We start from the raw sequence: 22,014 nt of genomic DNA, 5'->3' as shown, positions 1-22,014 counted from the left end.
AATATGAAAAGTTCCCGAGGAATAAAAAAATATTTATGTCATTAGTGAAATTTAAATTTCGGTATGTGGCGTGGTCTCATCACGCTCTTGCAGTGCTCGGAATTACGCGTTTATCTATTGTGGTGGTCAGGCGTTCCAAGTTTTTCAAATGGTGTTCATAGGATGAAATCTATGGGGCCCGGGAATAAAAAGCGTGCGTTCCTGAGTTTAATTAGTCTTAGTTAAAATTGCATTATTGCCGTTTATAATATACTCCAGGGAATATTTCTACGTATGCCGTTTTTGTACTGGTACGCGTGTTTTACAGAGTTTGACCGAGAATTTCCGAGAGAGGGCGCAAGAGGCCAATGTTGCAAAATGTTGAGGATGTCTATACCCGAGGCTTTCCCCGTGTCTGTCCTAATTGGCTTTAAAATTTCTTTTTGAATTAATGTCGGCCCCTTGTTGGGTAGTTTTACGGCGAAACCAGAAAAATTACTACGTGGCTTGCACGTGACATCATAACTATAATGCGCGAGCTCTCTACACCTCGCTTCAAAGTCGGCCATCGAGAAGCGTAACGCGTATCGCACTCGTGACGTCAATAGTTCCTGCACTGCCAAGGGTACTGTAGTTGCGAGCCTTGTTGTTAGTTTTCATGCCGCAGAAGTAGTGGCTCGAGGAAACCAGGAAGTAAAAGTAACCGGAGGTCCCCACATCCTCAGGTCAAGCTCCTACCTCACGTCTGCAAAGAACGGCGATCTCGATGGTGCAAAATGCACGTTGCATTGCAGAAGCGCCGTTGAGCTGAGACTGTTGCCGATGCCGCAACCAGGACAGCTCGTGGTCGCTGCTTTGAAGCGTTGTTCTGCAAAACGATCGAGCGCTTCGCGCTATAGACGCTTTGCAGCAGCTGTGCATGGACGCCGCCATAACTGACATTCAGTTTTTGTTTTCTCTCAATTTGTTTATTTCATCATTACCATAGCAGGCCAGGTTATTGCCATATTAGCCTCAACTGTGTCCTTTTCTAAAGCATCGGCCTTTGCAGAGGATCGTCAACTACCGTTTCAGTTGCTCGGCATCTCGGTAAGACAAGAGAAGGTCGGCAATGGCGGCTGTAATTTGGCGCGTGGGTAAAGCGTCTATAAATGCATGGCTCAAAACAAGGCGCGCGGGCTAGCTCGTGCTTGTAGCTTTGACTGCATGCAGTCTCAGCTTATGAGCGTTTCCTCCTTCCTCGTATGACGGAACACTTTGGTAATACAAAAACTGGCTGATGTTTGAAGTATACAATATATGAAGAAAACATGTTTCGAAGAGGCCTGAAACGGGTCCGCAAATCCTTCTGACATGACGATGTCGCAGCGAACACTTTTGTATGCCATGTGAAATGACCAGCGTGACTTTAGGCTGTCAGCGACTGCGCACACGAGTAACGCCGGGACGCAGTGCTTAAACTAAATTACATATCATGCACATATACCCCCCCCCCAAAAAAAAAAAAAAATGACGAACAAAATAAGCGAACGAAAACACACACAGAAAAAACACGGAATCTTTCATCCAAATCGGATGGCGAAAAGTCATTTTTTTTCTTGTTGTTGTTGTTTTTCTCGCATTACGTCGTCCATGCACGAAATGTTTGCGTGCCTTGTGCACATGAGCCGTTCTTTAATTTTCTGGTATCTGTGGGTATATAGGGCCAGGTAAATATTCAATTCTGACCCAGAACTCTGTTCCTATGCGTTCGTTTTTTTTTTTTCTTTCTTTTTTTGTCAAATGCGTGTTGTTTTGTATTCAGTGCGGATGTTTGTTTTTTAAGTAACTCGGCAGTACGCCTCGATAGTCGGTGGCTGCATAAGACCCCAGTGGATTCTGCGCCTCGAGCGCGAGCTGTCTGCCTTTGATAATACTTCGTCGCACGCGCGGTCAAAGCACGGCGGAAGGTAAAGAGCGCATCCTCGAAACTTATACTGGGTTCTTACTTCACCGACTCTAGACCAACTCGACTCTGTCACGCCACGTCGGTGGTGCTGCTGTCGGCTCTGAGCATGCGCATGGATGCGACATCTCTCGCAAGGTAGCTGTGAAGCAGCGAAACGGCTCGCGATCCCAACTCTGTGCGTATACCACGTGAAGTAAACGCTGGACCGCCGATCCAAGAGTGGAGTATTTCTTGGCACCCGTATCGCTCCAAATAACGCGATTAAATGTCCTACATAAGAAAAATATATTGACCTTTTTTGTTTGGCAAGAACAAAAAGCGACTCCAGAGATGGAATCACGCTGCGCATAAATCCTACAAAAGACGGCCTGAAGCATATTCTGAGCATGTTTTCTTCATATATATGATGCGTACTTGAAATATGCCTGCAGACAGTTTGTGTATGACCAACTTGACAGGGCCATCATTCAATGATGAAACACGCTTCAGACAGAATGTGCAGACTGTCTTGCATTATAGCGAACCTGTTTATTGCTGGGGTTCCGTGGATTTTGTCATGTGCGCCAACGAAAACTCGCAGCGCCCTCCCTTAGTCGTCGTTCAGCGCTTGCGTGCCTATAGTTTCCTTCCGCTCTCCCGGGGTGGCGGTCCCGTCGCGCGTGTCTACTTTCCGCCGGGGGGCGGTACCGTCGCGCGTGTCTAGGTTCCTCCGGCTTCTCGGGGCGGTGATGGTCGTCCGCGCGAATGTATATATAAAAAACCAGAAAGACAAGTTGCCGTTCTCCATTCTCAATTTCACTTCTCTTGTCGTAATGGGGAGGCCGCGTAGAGTCCGGACATCGTGAAGGGCAACGCGCTTACGAAGAGCAACGGCGGGAACGGCAACGAGGATGTCAGCAGCGGCTGGTGGCAAACACCACCGATGAAGATCGTGCACAAAACGCCAAGCGCATGGGGCAAACCAGACAAGACGACGAACGTTGCGGGGCGGAGAACGCATCACAAAGACGCAGGTACCAAGATGCTAAATTGGACAACTTTTATGAAGCATACGCTACATTCAAAAGAGACTTTCTGGACAGACAGTTTGAGTGTCTGTAGGGTGTGTGATCGGCTGTGGTTCGACAACGACTTAACCAACAACGGCAATGTGCGGGATCCTGCAAAGCGGACTCGTGCGCTGCAAGAGTTGTCGGTGACCGCTTGATCGATGACCACCGATTTAGACAATAAATGTGTTCGTACCTTTGTTCGAAATTCAGTGTCACGTTTCGTGTGCTAAACAGCTTCACTGATCATTCACTTCACCGAGTGGAACGGCTCACGATTTTTTATGCATTAGCTGTGAAGACACGCGGTCTGCAGATGTCGATATGTGTTCCCGGGAAACGGAGTTGTTCCAGACAAACAATGAGGTCAGGCGGTCCCCCCCGCCCCCTTTTTCTTTTTTAACTTTTTGCGCTCCAGCGAAACGCACTAGAACGAATGCGCCGAACGGGAAACCAACAAAGGAAACGCGTGCATCGCTATGCGGAGCTTTCCGGGTGCTCGGGTCGCATAATCTTCCGTCGATGTTACGTGCGGGGCATGGTTAGTCGCGGTCTCGATGCATCGACGTGTGAGCGTCAGTGGTGGTTACGCGCACATCGGAAGGAAAGGAAATGCACGTTGCGGCTCTAACGGCCGTCTCAAGACGGGTCAGGGCAAGTGTGGGTCTTCGGTCTTGCTGCGGTTTGAATAATTTAGCGCCTCACCCGGGAGGCTGCAGCTACAGGGGACGGTGTTGGACACCGCAGTGTGATACGTCGAACGCAGACTTACCGGTTGCGGGTCGTCGATCTTTACAGGGGGATGGCTTTCAGGTTCGTCCGTAATGGTTCACTTACCGGTGGCACGCATGCGGAGTGTTTCTCTAGACCCGGAAGACGTTAGACGAAGCGTGCTAAATGTCCGTATGATTTGTCGAAGCCTGTCTTTCTACCGAGCTAGGGCATGAATAAATGCCCTATTCTATTCTCTCGTTGCAACGGATACAATGAGTAGCTGCAGTATCTCGAGTGCTTGAGGATTGTCGCGCACAACCTGTGGCGAATCAGAACGGCAGGGCGTCCCTTCCGATGCCTGACCTCCATCACGCGCCCGATGCCTTCCGCCGTGCCTTGGCCGCCCGTGCATGTTGGAGGTTCGCGAGACGCCTTCGAAGAACCTGCCTGCCGTTCTAATCCTGTCAGTGACCATACATAGCTTTCACGTGACGTCATCACATCATGCTGGTGGTCATCCCTGCTTGTTCTTGCCGACAAAAAACTAATTCGGTGACGTACAATCTCTGCAGAAGAAGGAGTTGACGTCCATGGAAGCCATGCATACAACAGTATATAGTTCAAACTCAAAGGCCGCCGCCGCCCGCCCTGTACTTCTGCGTGATCGGCGGTATATTTATTTATTTATTTTACCCTCAGGGCGTGAGTATTACAGAGGGGCAAGGGTTTGGGCATGAATTATTGAAAACACAGACACCCACACATGAAAGTACGATCAGTTTAGATTAGAAACAAAAAAAAAAAAACACAAAAAAAAACGATGAAAAGTTTTTTTTAATCTTTTCTTTACATAAATTTGACCATTACACATTAAACAAAAAAGCGTCATGAGGGGGAATCGGAAGACGTTGGTGCGAGCTTATGGGATGCCAACTTTGTGTTGATGGTCGAGTGCAGGTGAGACATAAATGGAAGGTATGATAAGCTTATTACGCCGCTTGCCGTTAATGAAATACATTTCATGAAACAAACTTAGACGGGCTATTTTTCTACGGGTTAATAATTGAGGAAGAGAAAGATTAAATTTCGTTGTGCATACGCTGGATGTTCCATGGTAATTAGAAAACATAAATCTAACGGATCAATTTTGGACAACTTTAATCACACCAGTTAGTATACACTGACCAGGGTCCCAAACAGAAGGCGCATATTCAGGCTATGATTGTACGAGAGTTTTATATAGAATTAGTTTCAAAGATAGGGGTGCTAAATATATTTTCTTTTTTTTTAAAGAAAAGTAAGTGATATCGAATGTTTTGCCCTCCCCACAGGTTTGCGGCTGGTGGCAGCGATCTCGCTCAAGCTGGGCTGCAATGTGGAGCTGTTGGACAAGTGTGGCGCAGACCTGGTCATCTTCGGCACTGGTCCCAAGGTTCCTGAGAACACCAAGGACCTGTTGGCGCAATGCGAGTAAGTTCCTGGTCTGGAGCGGCTGAACACGCGCCGATATGTCATCTTTCTTGTACGTGTCTCTGGCTAAAATCGATGCCACTGCGCATGAGCGCGCGAGTCGTTCGTGACGTCGGGAAGCTCTTCTCGTTCGTTTCTCCCATTCCGGCCGCTGAAGTCGTCGCCGGAACGCAGCCAGCAGCGTTCACGACTCGGGTAAAAAAAAAAATGGCGGTCGGTTTGCGACTGACTCCACGGACCCAGCCGAGCGTTAGGCTTAGGACAGCGGTAGGCGATTTGCCATTTTGTTACTCTGCTTCATTTGAGAGGTTGAACCATATCACTTCAAGGACTGCGCACAATGGTAAGATATCGTGAATGCTGTAAACTGCGCATATAGTATATTTTTGCGATCTGCGGGCAGACTATAGCTGCCGTCGCGACCGCGAGCAGACGAAAGGATTTGGTTCAACGGCGCACAACATAAACGATCGTTCAAGTTCAAGATGTCGGAGACACACCACATACCTTTACGGTCGTTCAGGTACGTTTTACTCTATCTAGTTTCGCAGTTCTTAAAATTCCAACCGGCAAATGTTACCTCGGTCGTCTTGTTTACATCAGTCGTACGCCGGAAACACGAGCCGCCGCGTATTAAACGCTGCAGAATGTTTCACATATTTACTAGAAGATGGCGCCACTGGTCAAACACAATCATCATCATCGTCTACATGGTTGCGCCATTTCTACGATTCGCTAAAATATGTCAACTTTCACGTACGGTTTCCCGGAACGGACCAGCTGCACCGTTCGTGATTTCGGAACCTTTGGCTCGAAAAACGACTCGCTAAAACTCCGTTTTGTGTTGATCGACGCCTGAAACTGCTCCTAAATAACCATTGCCGCCGGTAAGAGCTCTCTTGCGTTGGTACACACTTGTTGTCCTTAATGTCCTCGTTTTTGTGCGCTCCTCTGCAAAGCTAAACCGATTCCGTCGACAGAAATTATATTTTGTTTGAGTTCGTGAGCTTTTCACGAATGTCCGTGGACGTGCACAGGTCCTGTAAAGCGAAAACGCCTGCGTATAGACAATTCTAATAATCGCGTTCTGCGCTCTGCGTTGGCTACTGGGCTGTGAAACGCATTTTGAGCATGCGCAGTAGCTCTTTTCTGCAGAATATCAATCAAACGACTTGCATGCGTCCACAAGACGTTTGCAAGCGGCCTCTTGGTGCTGCCACCTTGCTGCTAGTATGGGTAGATCGTCTGATAGTCAAGCATTGATGATGCATGCCCACGGCCTCAGCAATGCTTGACTATCAGACCATCTACCCACACTAGCGGCAAGATGGCGGCGCCCAGAGGCCGTACTTGCAAACGTCTGTGCGGACCGCAAGTTCGTCTGCTTCCTTTGGGGGGCTATGGTGGCGACAGAACGCTGAGCTCTGATTGGTTCTGAATGAGGGACAGTGGGTAGACCTTAAGGCATCTTGCTTTGAGGAGTACCTTCTATCCTTCAATCAGATCCAATCAGAGGTCGGCGTCGTTCTGACGTCACCACAAATCCTGCACAAGAAGCAGACGACTTGCTCTCCGCATACACCAACACACGGCCCTGACGTCACGCCGCTGAGGTGGCGCTGTTGTTGTTCCGCGGCGCGTGCGCAGACGCTCCCGTTCGTGCGAATCTGGTTTCTACGCACGCGCAGTGCGTGTGTGCAAACGCTGACTTGTTTGTAAACATGTCGGTTGTGATGCCCCTCTTTGGCCCTCGTGACCAGGGTGGAGTTTGCAGCGGGGGTCTGCGCGCGGCAGTTCGCCAACCGGTGCCTGCCGCCCCTGCCCCGGGGCATGGTGGTCGTCATCCTGGAGGGCATCAGCCAGGAGGTGTCCTCGAAGTGCAACGTCACCAACCCGCTCCACAATGGTGAGCCCTCCCTCCCGCGGCCCAACCTCGTCACCAGATGATCAACCATGGGGCCCTAAGAAGGACCCTCGGCGCGACTTTCGCCGCTTGCCGAATGCGATTGGCCAACACCAAGGTCAAGCGTGACGCCAGTCAATCGCGGCGTTCGGAGCTCTGTTCAAATGATCTCACGCTCTGAAGGCGCCACACGTTATTATTCAAATTATAAGCTGTCTGAATTTGACGTTTTCTTTTCTTTTTTTTTTTAAATTCTTCTTTTTGTTAATTGTACACTATAAAATAAAGCATTATTTTATGAGGTGTTCAACACGAGCTAGAACTCTACATAGCAGGCACCAGTGATGGGTCCTGAAGAGCATTCGAAGAACACAATTGCCTCGACATATTTTCTAATGAAATCAAAATTGCCAACTGGCAATGAGTCTATCTGCTTTAGCAGTAGGCTGGTTCATACATTTGTGTCAGTTGCGTTCACAGCAACCGAACTGACGGCAACGACAAAGTCACCGGTACAACTGTTCTCCGTATACATACACAACGTGGCAAGCAATGCAAGATGTAGCTTCGTGAAACAATCACGAGTCACGGTTGTTCCGATGTTTTGGTCGTTTCTGTCGTTTTCGTTGTTGTGGACGCAACCGTCGCAAATGTGTGAACCAGCCATAATTTGTATAGACCATTTTACTGTTTACAAACATGAACTGCCTCCTGCGTCCCCAGCGACTTCCGGTCGCTCCGTCTTTGCAAGCATGTCGAACTTGCTTTGTCACCAGTGCTGGAAAGCAGAAATGCAACACGGATAACAAAGTTGGAGATTTAGCGAGGGCCTTAAGTTGTACGATGTACCGTCCTGGAGGGGACAAGTTGGTTTATAAGAATATTCGAAAAATTTGATCAGATCTTGTATGGTGGGAACAGCACAAAATAACGTGGTTCATTGACTTTTGGGTTATTTTGGCGTTCACCTGGAGAATTGGTGGTTAAATGTTTCAAACAAAAAGCGCCGAAAAAATACAGGGACACAGACAAAGGGAAACAGGACAAGGCGCCTTCTCCTGTTTTTCTTCGTCTGTGTCCCTGTATTTTTTCGGCGCTTCTTGTTTGCAATGAACCAACTGGCCCAAATTTCCACTTTAAATGTTTCATCGATGTTTCAAGCAGTGGTGTTAATGAGATACTGAACCGAAATTAGGATTTCGTAAAATAAGGACACAGAAACATTGAACGGAACGCTACGAACCCCAAAACATCACTCATACATCGAGAGAGAGAGAAATGGTTTATTGAAAGACGAAGATGTTAACCTAGCTGTATGATGCCGGTTTGCTACTTCGTACTGGGGAAAGGGAAGGGGAAATAAAGAATCGAGAGGAAGAAAAGAAGAACAGAAAGAAAGAGTACTCGTGATAACATTCACGCACACATAAATTAACTAAACATAAAAAAAAAAAAAAAAATTAAAAAAAAAAAAATATTGACCTTAAACGCAAAAGTGGAGGAGCGTATGCGTCAATCGCAAGTACAAAAGGAACAGAAGGTGTAAAAAAAAAAAAAAAAAAAAATGATTGGCGTGGTCGGTTCTTTCCTCTTTGTCTCTAAAGTGTCCTGTCCAGCCGGGTTTCTTTTAGATACTTGGTCAGCGCATTTGTTGCAACCTCAGCTTCTCCATAAGTTTGCCAAGGGCCAAGGAGTCGCTGCAGGGATAATGGTTGTCCGGATAGATGCAATGCCTGAGCCATGGTAGCACGTTCCTTCTCGTACAATCTGCATTCGCACAGGAGATGATGTTCGTCCTCAAGTGATGAGCACGGTTGGCAGAGTGGGGATGATGCTCTGCCGATCATGTGAAGATACTTCTTGGTGAAAGCAACACGCAGGCGTATTCGGTGAAGTGTGGACTGCTCACGCCGTCCAAGTCCTCGCGGTACACGAAACTGAAGTTGAGGGTCAATTTCATGGAGCCGCTTGTAGTGATAGTTTGGGCAAGACCAGAGGGAAGAACGGATGGCGCTTCCGATACGATTTGCCAATCGCCTAGCGTCTGCCTTTGAGTATGGAATACGTATGATGGAATCTGATTTTCTTCCGTTTTTGGCAGCAATGTCTGCTGATTCATTTCCGGCGACTCCACAATGGCTTGGTATCCATTGGAAGAGAACTGTGTGTCCAGTCATGATTGTCTCATTGTGAAGGTGCTGTATTTTCCGTACTATTTGGATGTTCGCGCTTTTTACGTTTGGGTTTATCATGCTTTGCAGCGCCGCTCTAGAATCAGTGAATATCGTCCAGCTGGCTGGAACTTGTTCAATTATTAGCCTCAAGGCTTCGCGAATCGCAACTAGCTCTGCAGCTGTGGAGGACGTTGCATGACTAAGCTGTGCCTCAAGTGTGAAGTTCATCGACGGAACAGATATTCCTATGCCTGTGCTGTCTGACGCAGTGGATCCGTCAGTAAAGATATGTCGTCGTTTAGAATGGCGTTCCTGGATTATGGTAAGAGCATGCTGCTTAAGAGTTGTTAGTGCGCATTCTTTTCTTGAGGTAATTCCTGGAACATCAATATAAATTTCAAGGTCCGAGCGTAACCACGGAGGGAATGAAAATGTCTCTAAAGGTTCGAATCCATCAGGAAGCTCACTACTGAGAATGTTCAAAACCTGCGCGAAGCTTGAAGCCTTTCTAGTGCTACCAAGAGTGGCGAGATGATGTGCCTTATGGCGCGTGCTTTGTCGCAGGTGTGTACATAATATTTCCTGTGTCCTAAGAATAGCGATGGAGAACGCTCTGGCTTCTGCAACGCTTCCTGTGTTAGATGTGCAGGAAGGAAGTCCGAGGCATGCGCGAAGGGCCTGAGCTTGCACAGATTCAAGCTGCTTCATGCTAGAACGTGAGATGTTGTACAACACTGGCAGACTATAACGCAAGAGTCCCACGAATAAAGCGTTGTAAAGTCTTTTAAGGGAGGGGACGGAGGAACCCCACCTGGTGCCACTAATAAATTTGAGTATGTGTACTATGGTGACTAATTTTGCTTTCAGACGTTTCACATGAGGAGACCAACTTAGGGATCGATCAATTACTATTCCTAAGAAGGTATGTTTTCGGACGTAAGGGATAGCAAGGCCATCAATATATAGCCGGTACTTGTCCGTGTCGCGCCTCGTAAAGGCCATTGCCGCTGTTTTTTCTGGTGAAACTGTAAGTCCTCGTTCTTTTAGGTAAGAAGATATGATGATAATTGCTTTCTGCAGACGGATACGATTAAAGTGTTGTGAGATGGAGGATGTCCAAATACATATATCATCTGCGTAGAACGATGTTTTTGTAGACTTTGGAATCTTTTGTGCTAGTTTGATAAGACATATGTTGAATAGGACGGGACTTAAGACACCACCCTGAGGGACTCCGCGAGTGACACTGTGCATTGTAGTATTTCCTTCTGTAGTTGACATATAGATAAGGCGGCCATTCAAGTAACTTAATATCCACGCGAGAAGTCGTCCTTTTATACCAATATCACGTACAGCAGCGTGTATTGCCTCGTGCATAACATTGTCAAATGCACCTTTGACGTCAAAGAAGACAGCTGATGTAATTCGTTTTTCTTTTTTGGCTTGCTCGACGGATGAAACAAGATCTATTACACCATCAACGGAATTCCTTCCACGTCGGAAGCCAGACATGCTTTCAGGATAAATGTTCCGTTCCTCTAAGAACCATTCCAAGCGTCCTAGTATCATCCTTTCCATTACTTTACATATGCACGAAGATAGCGCTATCGGGCGGAAAGATGTTATGTCAAGTGGAGACTTTCCCGGCTTCAAAACAGGTATAATTCTCGAAATCTTCCAGCTCTCAGGTACTACTCCAGATTCCCATGATTGGTTATACAAGTTGAGTAGTCTAGACTTTCCTTGTTCACCAAGATGAGCCAAAGCTGCATACCGTATATTATCTGGACCGGGCGATGATGGTCGATTGGATAAATTGAGTGCTTCATTTAACTCACTTAAGCTAAATAATTCATCAAAAAGAGTGCGGTTCTTTGAGTAGACTAAAACCTGGGCATTGTAACTAGTGCCTGTGGAGTTAGATGTCAGTTTCTGACAGTACTCTTCCGCTATTGCGAGCTCTGGCTGACGGAGACTAAGTGCTAGCGCCCGGAAAGGATAGAGTTGCTGAGGAGCTGTTTTCCGACCACGAGCAATTGACCAAATCTTTGTAAGGCGCTTCCGAGGGTCAAGGCTTTCACAAAGCGATTTCCATCGTTTCCACGAAAGTTTTCCAAAATAGCGCTGGATCTTTTTTTGAAGGCGTCGTGCCTGTCGCGTATCATCAACGCTTTTTGTTTTTCTGGCGCGTCGTTCAGACTGGCGACGAAGAGCGCGTAGCCTCTCATAATCTCCGTCGATGGATACTTTTTGATATGGTAGTGTGTACTCTTTCGTGGACATATCATTAGCGTGATTCAAGGCAGCTATGAACTCTTCGTTCGTAGTCGCAGACTGAGATGCAGTCTCCATTATGTTGCTTAATGTTTTCCAGTTAGTTCTTTTGACTGTATTTCGTGGAAGCGCCGAGTGAAACCCGTATATTAGTGTGTATGTGGGAATGTGGTCGCTCCCATGTGTCTCGATGTCAGCAAACCAGACAGGAGTTCGGGCTAATGATGATGAGGACAATGTTATGTCTAAGCAACTGCTTACAGAATTTCCTCTAAAAAAGGTAGGGCTTCCATCATTAAGAACTACTAGATTGTGTTGCTGAGCAATGTCTACAATATCTGTTCCGCGACAGTTAGCTTTCTTGCTACCCCACAAAGGGTGGTGTGCATTGAAGTCTCCAGTCAGTATGTGGGGTGAAGGAGTACTGCTGATGAGTGTGGCAAGCAAGTTTTTGTCGAGAGGCGCCCTTGGTTCTATGTAGGAAGCAATGACTGTGATTGTGGTTTTGTTGCAACGGACTGTTGCAGCAACATATTCATTGGTTCGATTAGGCGGAACACTGTGATTAATGTACGTCAAATCTTTACGTATGGCTAGCATAACTCTGCTTGGGTCTATTCCTCGAGGGGAATGAAATATTTCGTACCCTGAAAGACGCAATGTGTTTGGAACTCGAGACTCGGAAATGGCCATAACTGGAAATCTATACTTATAGGCAAACTGGCGGAAATCTGAAAGGCGGCTGCGGAGGCCCGCAGCGTTCCATTGGAAGATAGTGGCTTTGGCGCGTACTTCTTCTGTTGTTAAATTGAATTAATGTTTTGTAAAAGGATTACCTACTTGCACCAAGAGGTGACAAGAGGCAACGCTATATCGATGATGGCTATGACTGCTTGGCACAATGGAGACTCGATGGAAACAAGGAGGTTGCGTACCAGGGTGGCGATTGTGTAGACAGCGCTCCCTAGGTTTTGAGTTCTCGGTGGTGAGGAGTGCGATATTTCAAACGGATGGCCGTACTTCTGGAAAAGAGCGGCGCCATCAAGCGAGGTCTTTGACGTCATTGTCCTCCTGGAAAATTTGAGAACGAGAGGAAGCGGCCTCGCTTCTCTCCTCCTCGCTTCGGTTCACCAGCTCGACTGGACATAGCGAGGAGGAGAGGGAATAAAAGTCGTGACGTGCCTTCTCTCGTCGGCTTCGTCGGCCGCGTTCAATCGCAGACTCCTTTTCCTAAAATACGGCGACCCGTTAGAGAGATCGCAGTATGAGTGATGTTTTTTGGGTTTTGCAGAGATGGACGGACGGATAGGTGGGACGCCTATCCGTCCAGCCTTGTTTTGTGAGCTCGAAATTTCGGTTCACTAACCCTTTAAGGTGAACTTTGTTCGTTCTTTTTATGAACCGGAAGTTTGCTGGGACGTCAAAGACTGCAGCCCCGCCTAATGGCGTTTGCAAGGAAAATGGTCTATACGGTTTCTTGTAAATAGCGAGTGATTGATTACTTGATTGATGAAATGTTTCCCCTCCCCTCTGACTCCTGCAGAGTTCCTGAAATACGCGAGTTGCATGAACAAGGTGGGCGACGCGTTGCACAAGTGCATGAAAAAGCTCACTCTCAGCCTCGACTACAGCGCCAGCATTGAGCCGCATCTCAGGGTGGGCCGATCCTGCTGGTAAGTGAGCCGGTTACTTGGGGCCTACGGTCAACGGAGATCGCTACAGGAAGCATATAAAAAATGACAGCAAACACATCTTTCATCTATCTTTATTTTTCTTTTTGTTTCAATCATTTTGGCAACGTACTCACTAGTTCATTTAACGAAGACGGTTTCGGTAGGCAGGCTTTTATGTGTCACCGTCGAAAGCTGCTCGTATTCTGGCCGTTCAAATACATGACTCTCATTTACGTCACATAAGCGGCCATTATAGTTATTATTTATGAATGTATTATTTCATAAACTCTACTGTCAATAGTGATGAGCCGACATCGGCTGCAAAACGAGCCGAGTGAAGGAAGTACCGCCTGATACCTGAAAGCTAGCCTTTTCAAAAGTTAGTCAAGCAACCTCATATGTCGGCATTTCTTGGGGCACGAAGCGTCTGATTGGATCCGACGTTCACGTCGAATGCTGACGCGGTCCTCGTGTGCAGTACATGGTCAGCACATGCCGAAACAAGCTCCCGTGAGGAATTAGCATGGCATCGCTCACACGTTCAACCCCACTGTTTAGAAACACTGGAACGGTAAAATTCAACACAAAGCGGTACTAACCTTCAATGTTCCCAGATTTCGTTTAGTAACTTCTCCAAGATAATTAGGCTCTGTTTTTAGATGCCCAAGATATCGACTTTAATAGCAAGCAAATGAAAACTATGATATGACTTTTTATGGTTAAAAAGGAAAGATCAAGGAAGATTCTGGTTAAAAAAGGTAACGCAACCCTTCACCATCATCCACAAGCTCCACTTGACGCATCATCAGTTTCGCCTGTTCAAAATTATTGCATCATCATTAGACGTGGCGCTGCAGGCTTTCGTGTTACGGGCGACTTCTTATTCTGTAATTAGAGCGAGAGCTCATCCGAGCTGGGGTACATTTACAATCTTGTTGAATTACCCGAGACTGGGGCGAGAAACTAGAGCCATCGACAGTGGAAGAGAAAGAAAGAGGTGACGGGAGGACGAAGGCTCCAACTCAGCTAAAATTTATTCAGTAAACCTCTCATATACAGGGAGTTCCCGAGAAAAGAGAACCGTGTTTTTCGGCACGGGTAAATAAACTGTGCATCGCAGGAAGCTCAAACTCCGTGAGAGCGTGACACTCGCGGTTAGCGCCTGTCCTGTTTACTTCTTGTCCTTGTTTCTGTTGCGCTATTTTATATGTTTTACCAGAATGTGACGTTACCCGGATCAAAAGATAATTGAGGAAAACGAAACTTTTCTGTGAGCCGACGTCCACCTAAGCCTAATATCGTCAAAATGAAAACTGACCTTGTTGGCCCTTGTGGGATTAATATTAGTGAAAAAGACTTACCAGCAAGAAACATGTTATTGTTTTCCTTCTTGCTGGCAAGTTTTTATCACGGACATAGATGCTGCAGACGCCCACAGTGTCAGTTCTTGTTTTGACGATATTAGGCTCAGGTGGACATCGGTTCATAAAATATTTTTTCCTCGGTTAAGATTTTATTTAAGTAACGTCATGGTTTTCAAACTTTCGCGTTGTATCCCAACCACGAGTATCATATTCTCGCGGAGTTCGAGCTTTCTGCGGTGCATAGTTTATTTAACAGGACCGAAAAACACGGTTCTCTTTTCTCGGGAACACCCTGTACATCCTACCCCCAAGGTCGTCTTTTTTTGCACTGAAAATGTCTATTAATTTACTCAACTCATACCCTGCAGCAGGGTTTGAGCTGAGTGAATGGAGTGATCTTTTGCATGCAATGGGTGGAGACCTTGGGGGGTAGGATGTATGTAAGAGAAGTTTGCTCGAATAAATTTTATCTGAGTTCAAGACTTCGTCCTGACACACTTTGCTTTCTCTGTCACGATTGCTGTTTCGAGGTTTCTTCAGTCTCAGGAAATTCATCAAGATGGTTGCCTTTCTGCGGGGCCGAGACTGTCCCGAGCGAAAATAAATACCGATATCAACAATCCAACGCGGTCACGATAACCCAGCTCCCAGCCTTGAATATCTGTGTGTATACAGTGAGCTACACTTGCTTCCGCAGCAACTTCGCCGAATACCTGACGTGCTCGGGCGACGCCATGAAGAAGGAGTGCGGCGAAGAGGCCGAGGAGTACCTCAAGAAGCTGCTCACCCGGTCCGCCGGAGACTTCATCGAGATCGCCTGCATCAACCACCGCACCGACTTCGAGTCGTGCAAGTCCTCTGCCAACGTCGTGGACATGTCCACCACCCGAATCACCTCGCTGCTGTCACCCATGGCCAAGCTCGTGTCCGCCGAGGGCTGATGCTGCTGATGCGCTCGTGCGTCCGTATACATGGCTTGCACCAGCTTTATTAGATCAACTCAGTTGCGGAACTGCCCATGGACGCCGCTTCCAAGAGCAGTACCCCTCTTTTCCCCCAAGGTCCACCCCCGTCATTCGACGCGCCATGGTTTCTTGAGGGGAAGGCTACTATGGAAACGACAGGTAAAGGGGTTTCGATGCGCGCTTCACCGTAGCGTCTCCGAAGAACAGTTTTGAAATGCAGCCTCTTGATGGCGCTTCAAACGACGGGTGGCGGACTTGAGGTGGAGAGGAGGGCCCTCCGCAGGAGTTCCACAACTTCGTTGATGTAATAAAGTTGGCTTGCATCGACGCCACAGGAGATTGCGGTGGTCTTGATGTCGAGCGCGTACCGTGCACAGTCCCACGTTTTCCACCAGCGAATCCGTTTCCCTCGGCAAGAACAAGTAGGTACGACCCAGTATGACCAACAGCATGGTGGGATGACGTCACGTGCAAGCCATGTATACGTGCTTGAGAGGACAAATTGAACACCGGCCTTGTGCCGCGTGGGGGGTCACGTGGTTCGAGACCGATGGCTTTATTGGCCCCGCGTTGCTTGTCGACTCGGTTGATGGCCTGTTGGTGGGGGATCTTCAAGCACTCAATTTGGAGTCCAATGTGGAGCGGCTTCTTCCCGAAGTCAGACAAAAAAAAAAAAAAGAAAATGCGTCTGTTCTGGGTAAAATAGATACGAAGTGATATGGCAGCGCTAGCTCCTTCTATAAAGTCTTCCATTCTTTCCATTTTGGCAGGACGAACGTTGGTAAAACCTCCCAATTGCAAGGCCGTAGGGCTGACGTCCCTTAAAGGGGGCTACACGGTGCACAGATTGGACACGAGTTATGCTTTAGCGTTCGGGCGGGACCCGTGTCCAATCGGTGGAAACCCGAGTCCCAGCCGAAAGGTGACGCGGCGCTCGTGTCCAATCCGCACCCTCCTTTACATGACGCTGAAACCAATGGCGTTCTCGTCGTTTGCTTTTCTGGGTATGTATCGTACTCGTCTCGATACGCAAACGGCTGCACCAAAGTTTACCTTTTCTTTTTTTGTACGTTGATGTCAGAAATTTTGCTACGATCCTACGGAACCAATCAGGGAGAGCCAAAAGTTCATCGTCATGGCACCCATCATCTTTGTGCATTTGCCATCATCGACGAATTCGATCAGGTACAGTAAATGCTCCGCAATCCTGCTTTGTTGTTGTTGTTTGTTTTTCTTTTTTTCCCTGTGTTCTGGTTTATCAGGATGTAAGAAACCCACAAAGACAGCGGGCGCCGTGATGATGCACTTTAAGTGCTCCCTGAGTTGCTCCCGCTGCAGTTGGTGTTAAAGTGAAACTAGGTATAAACTTAGAAATGGCCTTAAACTTGACCTCGCCCTGGCAGCACAAATAAAAAAAAGTTCCGTGGACGTTCTAGGGACGCGTTCTAAAGTTCTATGGATGTTCCGCGGACCTTTGTGCCACCAGGGCGGGACACCAGGACGTCAGTGACCGGGCGCGGGTATATACGTGGTCGCGGGGTTGCATGCTTCCGTGGCTTCGGTGTGCGGGGGACTAGAAGGGACGGGGTGACGATAGCTTCCCCCCGTGTAGCCGTGAGTGGGTCTCTACGTCTCGTGCCTCGTGTATCTCTATCGCCATGGTACCAGATCTGTAAGTAAAGCCCCTTCATGTTTCAAAAGTAGCGCAAGGTGCGTTGATGCACGAGGCACGTGCAACCTGCAGCCCTTGAGAAGATCATGGAGGCACAGCGCAGCACTGAGCTAAATTTCAGACGCCATGTTCTTCCCAGGGGTGGCACGCGGCACGTACCTCAAGCAATTCCACAACAATGAATGACGCCACTTTTCCCAGGATAGAGGGGCTCTATCTGTAAGCCGGCGGCAGCGCCACATCGGCAAATACTAGTGAATTGTTTAGAAATTTGATTTCAAGTAAAGCGGAGCGGGTAAAAAGAAAATATTGAAAATATAAGGGGGCCGTGTTTAGTGTGAGATAAAATGCTCAATGTGCCCATTTTTGTTAGCATTTGTCGCATTTTCTAGCTCTGGGTGGCGCTGCTTCCGGAATACCGATTACGCTGCGCTTTATGCAACGTTACTGGAGCAAGCTCAGTTTCACAGCTTCGCCTGCGACGTGGGCTCAGTGGCGGTCACGAGAACTAGCAGCGCTGCAGTCGAGTCTTACTTCCGGGTTCTCTAGCCCGCCAAGCTTTAATAGCAATACTTGAGCTTGGGCGAGTTGGCAATTCATACTAACGCTTCACAGCGCAAGGAAACAGACGCACAAAAAAATAAATTTTAAACATTCTCAAAGAAAAAAACACTCACAGTGCGCTGACTCTGTGGCTTCATCTTCATCATCTTTTTTTGCTATTATACACGTGAAAAAAAAAAAAGAAAGAAAGAAAAGAAAAAGAAAAGGGAGCTCTCAACGCGGTGGTAGACGCGCGAGACAGGGAAGCAAGATCCGACTGCAGCGCCGCTAGTTCTCGTGACCGCCACCTGGGCCACTCGCCTCTGCAGGCGAGAATAGGGAGCTGCGAAACTGAGCTTGCTCCAGTAACGTTGGCTTTATGGGCATGAATCGCGGGACGCCCGTGCGATCGTCCCGCGTTCCCTTCAGACCCACCATAGCTTCAGGTCGTCGGGTAACTGCTGCGAGAGTCGCGCTTCGCCCCCTTTTGTTCCCTAAGGACCGCACAAAGTGCTATTTCTTTTTCTCCCTTCGGCCGCGTGTCGTCGATTTATTTGCTTGCCTTCTTTAAGTGGTAACTCGCTGGTTTTAGAATTATTAAAGCCCATCCACTGGTGTGGTGGAAATATTCCAGTAGCAATTGTTCTCTTGTTCGGAACAGAACAGCAACTGACGCTGTGGGAAGTTGGCGCAGCTAATAAACGTGCCCGTGTTTCTTGCATGCCTCACCAATTCATGTTTACAAACAAACCGGAGCGCCCCTAGCGGACGCCACCGGCGCCGCGCATGCGCGATGGAGTGTGGGCAAGAAGCTCGCCGTCGCCCATAAACAAACCTTTGAAATGCGATGTTGTCAGCGTTGGTGTGTGAGTCCCCCTGCCCTTTTTCGCGTTCGAATTGTTGATTCTGCGTCTTCCTGGGCAATGTCTGACCACTTCAGCGGCCTCAGCGAAGTTACCGAGGCTCTTTACACCGCGAAACTGTGAATAATGTGACATGCGGCGATTCATTTCGCGTGGACGCCGCAGAATGGGCGCTAAAGCTTGATTCGCATGATGAGATTTTGCTCGCAAGTTTCAGTCGCGACGTCACTCGGGCTGCAAAAGCGTGAACCGCAGCTGAGGTAGTCGACGTCGATTCTGAAAATCGCAAGCAGAATCGGATGGACCAAGTGAATCAGGCATAAGAAGTCGGTGATGGCCACTGGTAACAATGATCAACATCTCCTTGCATCTACTGTTTACATCGAGCCTGCTTACCAACCTTAAAACTGAAGTCTTTTTAGGCCCGCACTTACTTCTTATCGCAAGTACCGGGCCAACATTTGGTCTACGGGCCGGTACCGCCTAAAAGAGCAGACGACAAGCAGAAACGTTTGAAAGAGCAGACGACAGTTTGAACGATCAGGCGGCCGTTTGAACTTGAAGACGCACTAAACGTAGCCCGCAGGTGGTCCGTGCTACTTGACGGTTTTCCGGCGTTCATGTTGGAACAAAACAAATAAATCTGATGACCCCAAGTGTCCGTGAATTCAACCCAAAAGTGCTTCCCGCCCAAGCAATCGTGGTACGACGGCGTCTGGTTCTCCTTTTTCACGGCACATATCCCGTTCTCGGACGAACCGAGCACATAAAAACTGACCTTCAAATCTTTCTCGACTTTTTTGGTACAGCCCCTATCATGGCATTTTGACGAGAATGCAGGTTTTTGTCTGGTTCCTTTCAAAACAACGCACGAATACACGTCTCAAATGGGGACATCCGCCCACAGCCCCAGACCGGAAGTGCGCCCGACGCGCCACCACCGCGCCGTGACGTAACAGAGTTGAGTTCGTGTCACCTTACTGTGTAAGAATATCCAGGTAAAACGAACATTTCAGCGTAAGGTTCCTAAATATTTTTTCTGTCACATTTTCTTTTTTAAATTTAACAACAGTAAACAGCGCATTCAAAACGACACAAGTTTGTCGAAACGGTTGTCTGTGTGCAGTTGTCGTGCGGTACTAGCGCTGGGTGTACTATGCAAGGCACCAAATGGCGGAACAAATAAGGATGAATATGAGCGCCACGCGGCGCGCAGCCTGGGAGTTAAGGTCCTCTGGAAACCACTGATCTCTATGACGATTGCTGGATCGCATTTCCCCGCTCCGCGAATGGCCGAATGCACCCACCGGACGGCCATCTTGGAACGCGGAAAATCGACCTTTTGGAGCGTTGCGGAGGCTGGGCGGCAGCGTATTGCACGTTTTTTGCTTGTTCGTCGTCATTCGCCGAAGACTTCTTTTTTTTTTTTTTAATCCTTAATTGTGTAAACGGTGAGAATTGCCTTTGAAAACACGTGAACATTTTTACGAAAGCGGAGCACTGCAGGAAAAAAGGCACAACTCGTCGCACGCAAGTCTCGCCGGTCTCGCGGCGTGATCGAAGCTTCCTTGGCACGTCGAAGTGCTGCGTTTCCGTGCCTTCGCCCGCTTGGACACTTATCAAGAATCGACGCCGTGGAAAAGTTTTGAAGGTGTGTCGCGCGTAGATGTATTCTGGATCGCCCAGCTGTTCCGGCGAGTTGCTATCAATAAGGAAAAAAAAACTGGTTGCTACTAAGCACGATTAACAATGGCTATCTTCCATATCTACTCTAATGGATCACATGACAGCACAAATAGAGCAACGCTGTGGAGGAAGGTAGGTTTACGAATGCAAAAATATAAAACGGCGACATCTATTTTTTTTTTCTTTTAACGCGGCTTATATGTTTGCTTGCAATCTGTCGCCGTCGCCGTACCCCCTTCTTCTGTCGCCAATGGATCAAGCTCGTTTCTGAACCGCGGGTGCCGCAAGTTATAAATACAGTTGTAAGAGTAGAGTAAAACGCTGCTCTATAGGCACATACATCTTCACGCATGTTGCATTCGCGAAACAAATTCACACGGCGTCGATTCTTGATCGGTATCCAAGCGTGCGGAGGCAGAGACGCGCAGCACTACGGCGTGCCAGGAAAGCTCTGATCACGCCGCGAGACCGGCGAAACTTACGGTCGACGAGTTGCGTCTTTTTTTTTTCTGCCGTGCTGCGCTTTCGTAAAACACATGTCCTAGTGTTCTCAAAGGCAATTCTCACCGTTTACACGGGGTTTAAACAAACTTCTTCGCCGTATCACGACGAACGAGCAGGAAACGTGTCTTCAGCAAGCTGCCGCCCTGCCTCCGCGACGCTCCAAAAGGTCGATGTTCCGTGTCCCAAGATGGCCGTCCGGTGGCCGCTATTGCGCTGCAGCGACACAGCGGGGATGCGCGATACAACAGATTGTCAGAGAGATCAGTGGACAACCTATATTCAGTGAGTCTACCTTTTACGCCTGTGGGCAGTACTATCAGGGGGTGCAAAAACGTAATGCTGCGAAACTCCTTTTTTTTTTTTTTTTTGCACTCGCTCAATTAAAGCACTATCCAAAGCGGCAAAAACAGAAGCTACAGTTGGAGAGAAAAAAACAACAGCTGAAAGTGGTCAAGTACAAAGCGATCCTGTTAGCGCAGTGTTGGAAGGGAGGAGAAACCAGGCTTTGAGAGTTTTTGGTAGGTCGTCCCCCGATAACTCCGACAATAGAGAGTTTTAGTAGAGAGTTTTATTAGATCGTTCCCATGACTCCGATAACGATATCCCGATACTTCGCCACCGCCTCCCTTGCGCATGCATAGTATCGTTATCGGGGCTATCGGAGGTATCGGAACGATCTACTAAAACTCTCTAGTAAATCGTTCCCATGACTCCGATAATGATACCCGATAATCCGCCACCGCCTCCCTTGCGCATGCATAGTATCCTTATCGGGGCTATCGGCTCGAGGTATCGGAACGATCTACTAAAACTCTCTAATGATCCCGATAACGATACAGTGCATGCGCAGAGTCATCGGCGGAATATCGGGTATCGTTATTGGAGACATATTCGAACGATCAACTCCCTATTCGTGTTGGGCCCAAATCGGGGCCTCAACCGTCGACTTCTCGAGACGAACTCCGATACTTGGAGGATTTAACCATGAAGGTGGACATAATTGATCCTGGGCGAAAGTCACAAAACTTGGTCGCCAGACATGACATACAATGAGAACGCCGTAAGTGCCGCGCCCATTCCGATAGAAGTCGACTGTGTGGAGGAGGTGTAACCCATCCAGTCGCATGTTCTGCTTGCGACAGAGTGCGTGCTGCAGCAGTCCAAATGCAAGGAACGCCTCAAAAGGAACTCTGGCGTCCGAAGCTTCCTATATATAAGGTTATAGGCACGGCC

The 22,014-nt window shown here is 48.0% G+C and overlaps 1 protein-coding gene across 1 annotated transcript; it reads left to right on the top strand.

Moving 5' to 3' along the window:
- The first annotated feature begins 3,533 nt into the window (after window positions 1-3,533).
- LOC8035963 lies at window positions 3,534-15,489 on the top strand. Its single transcript, XM_029974278.2, has 5 exons — window positions 3,534-3,636; window positions 5,022-5,160; window positions 6,921-7,066; window positions 13,055-13,184; window positions 15,246-15,489. The coding sequence occupies exons 1-5, from the start codon at window positions 3,534-3,536 to the stop codon at window positions 15,487-15,489; spliced, it is 762 nt and encodes a 253-aa protein (XP_029830138.2).
- Window positions 15,490-22,014: the final 6,525 nt, after the last annotated feature.

Source organism: Ixodes scapularis, unplaced genomic scaffold (genome assembly GCF_016920785.2).
Source record: "Ixodes scapularis isolate PalLabHiFi unplaced genomic scaffold, ASM1692078v2 PGA_scaffold10__122_contigs__length_95168666, whole genome shotgun sequence".
Classification (NCBI taxonomy): domain Eukaryota; kingdom Metazoa; phylum Arthropoda; class Arachnida; order Ixodida; family Ixodidae; genus Ixodes; species Ixodes scapularis.
Note: the sequence above shows the minus strand (reverse complement) of the source record. Positions and strands in the feature narration are given on the sequence as shown.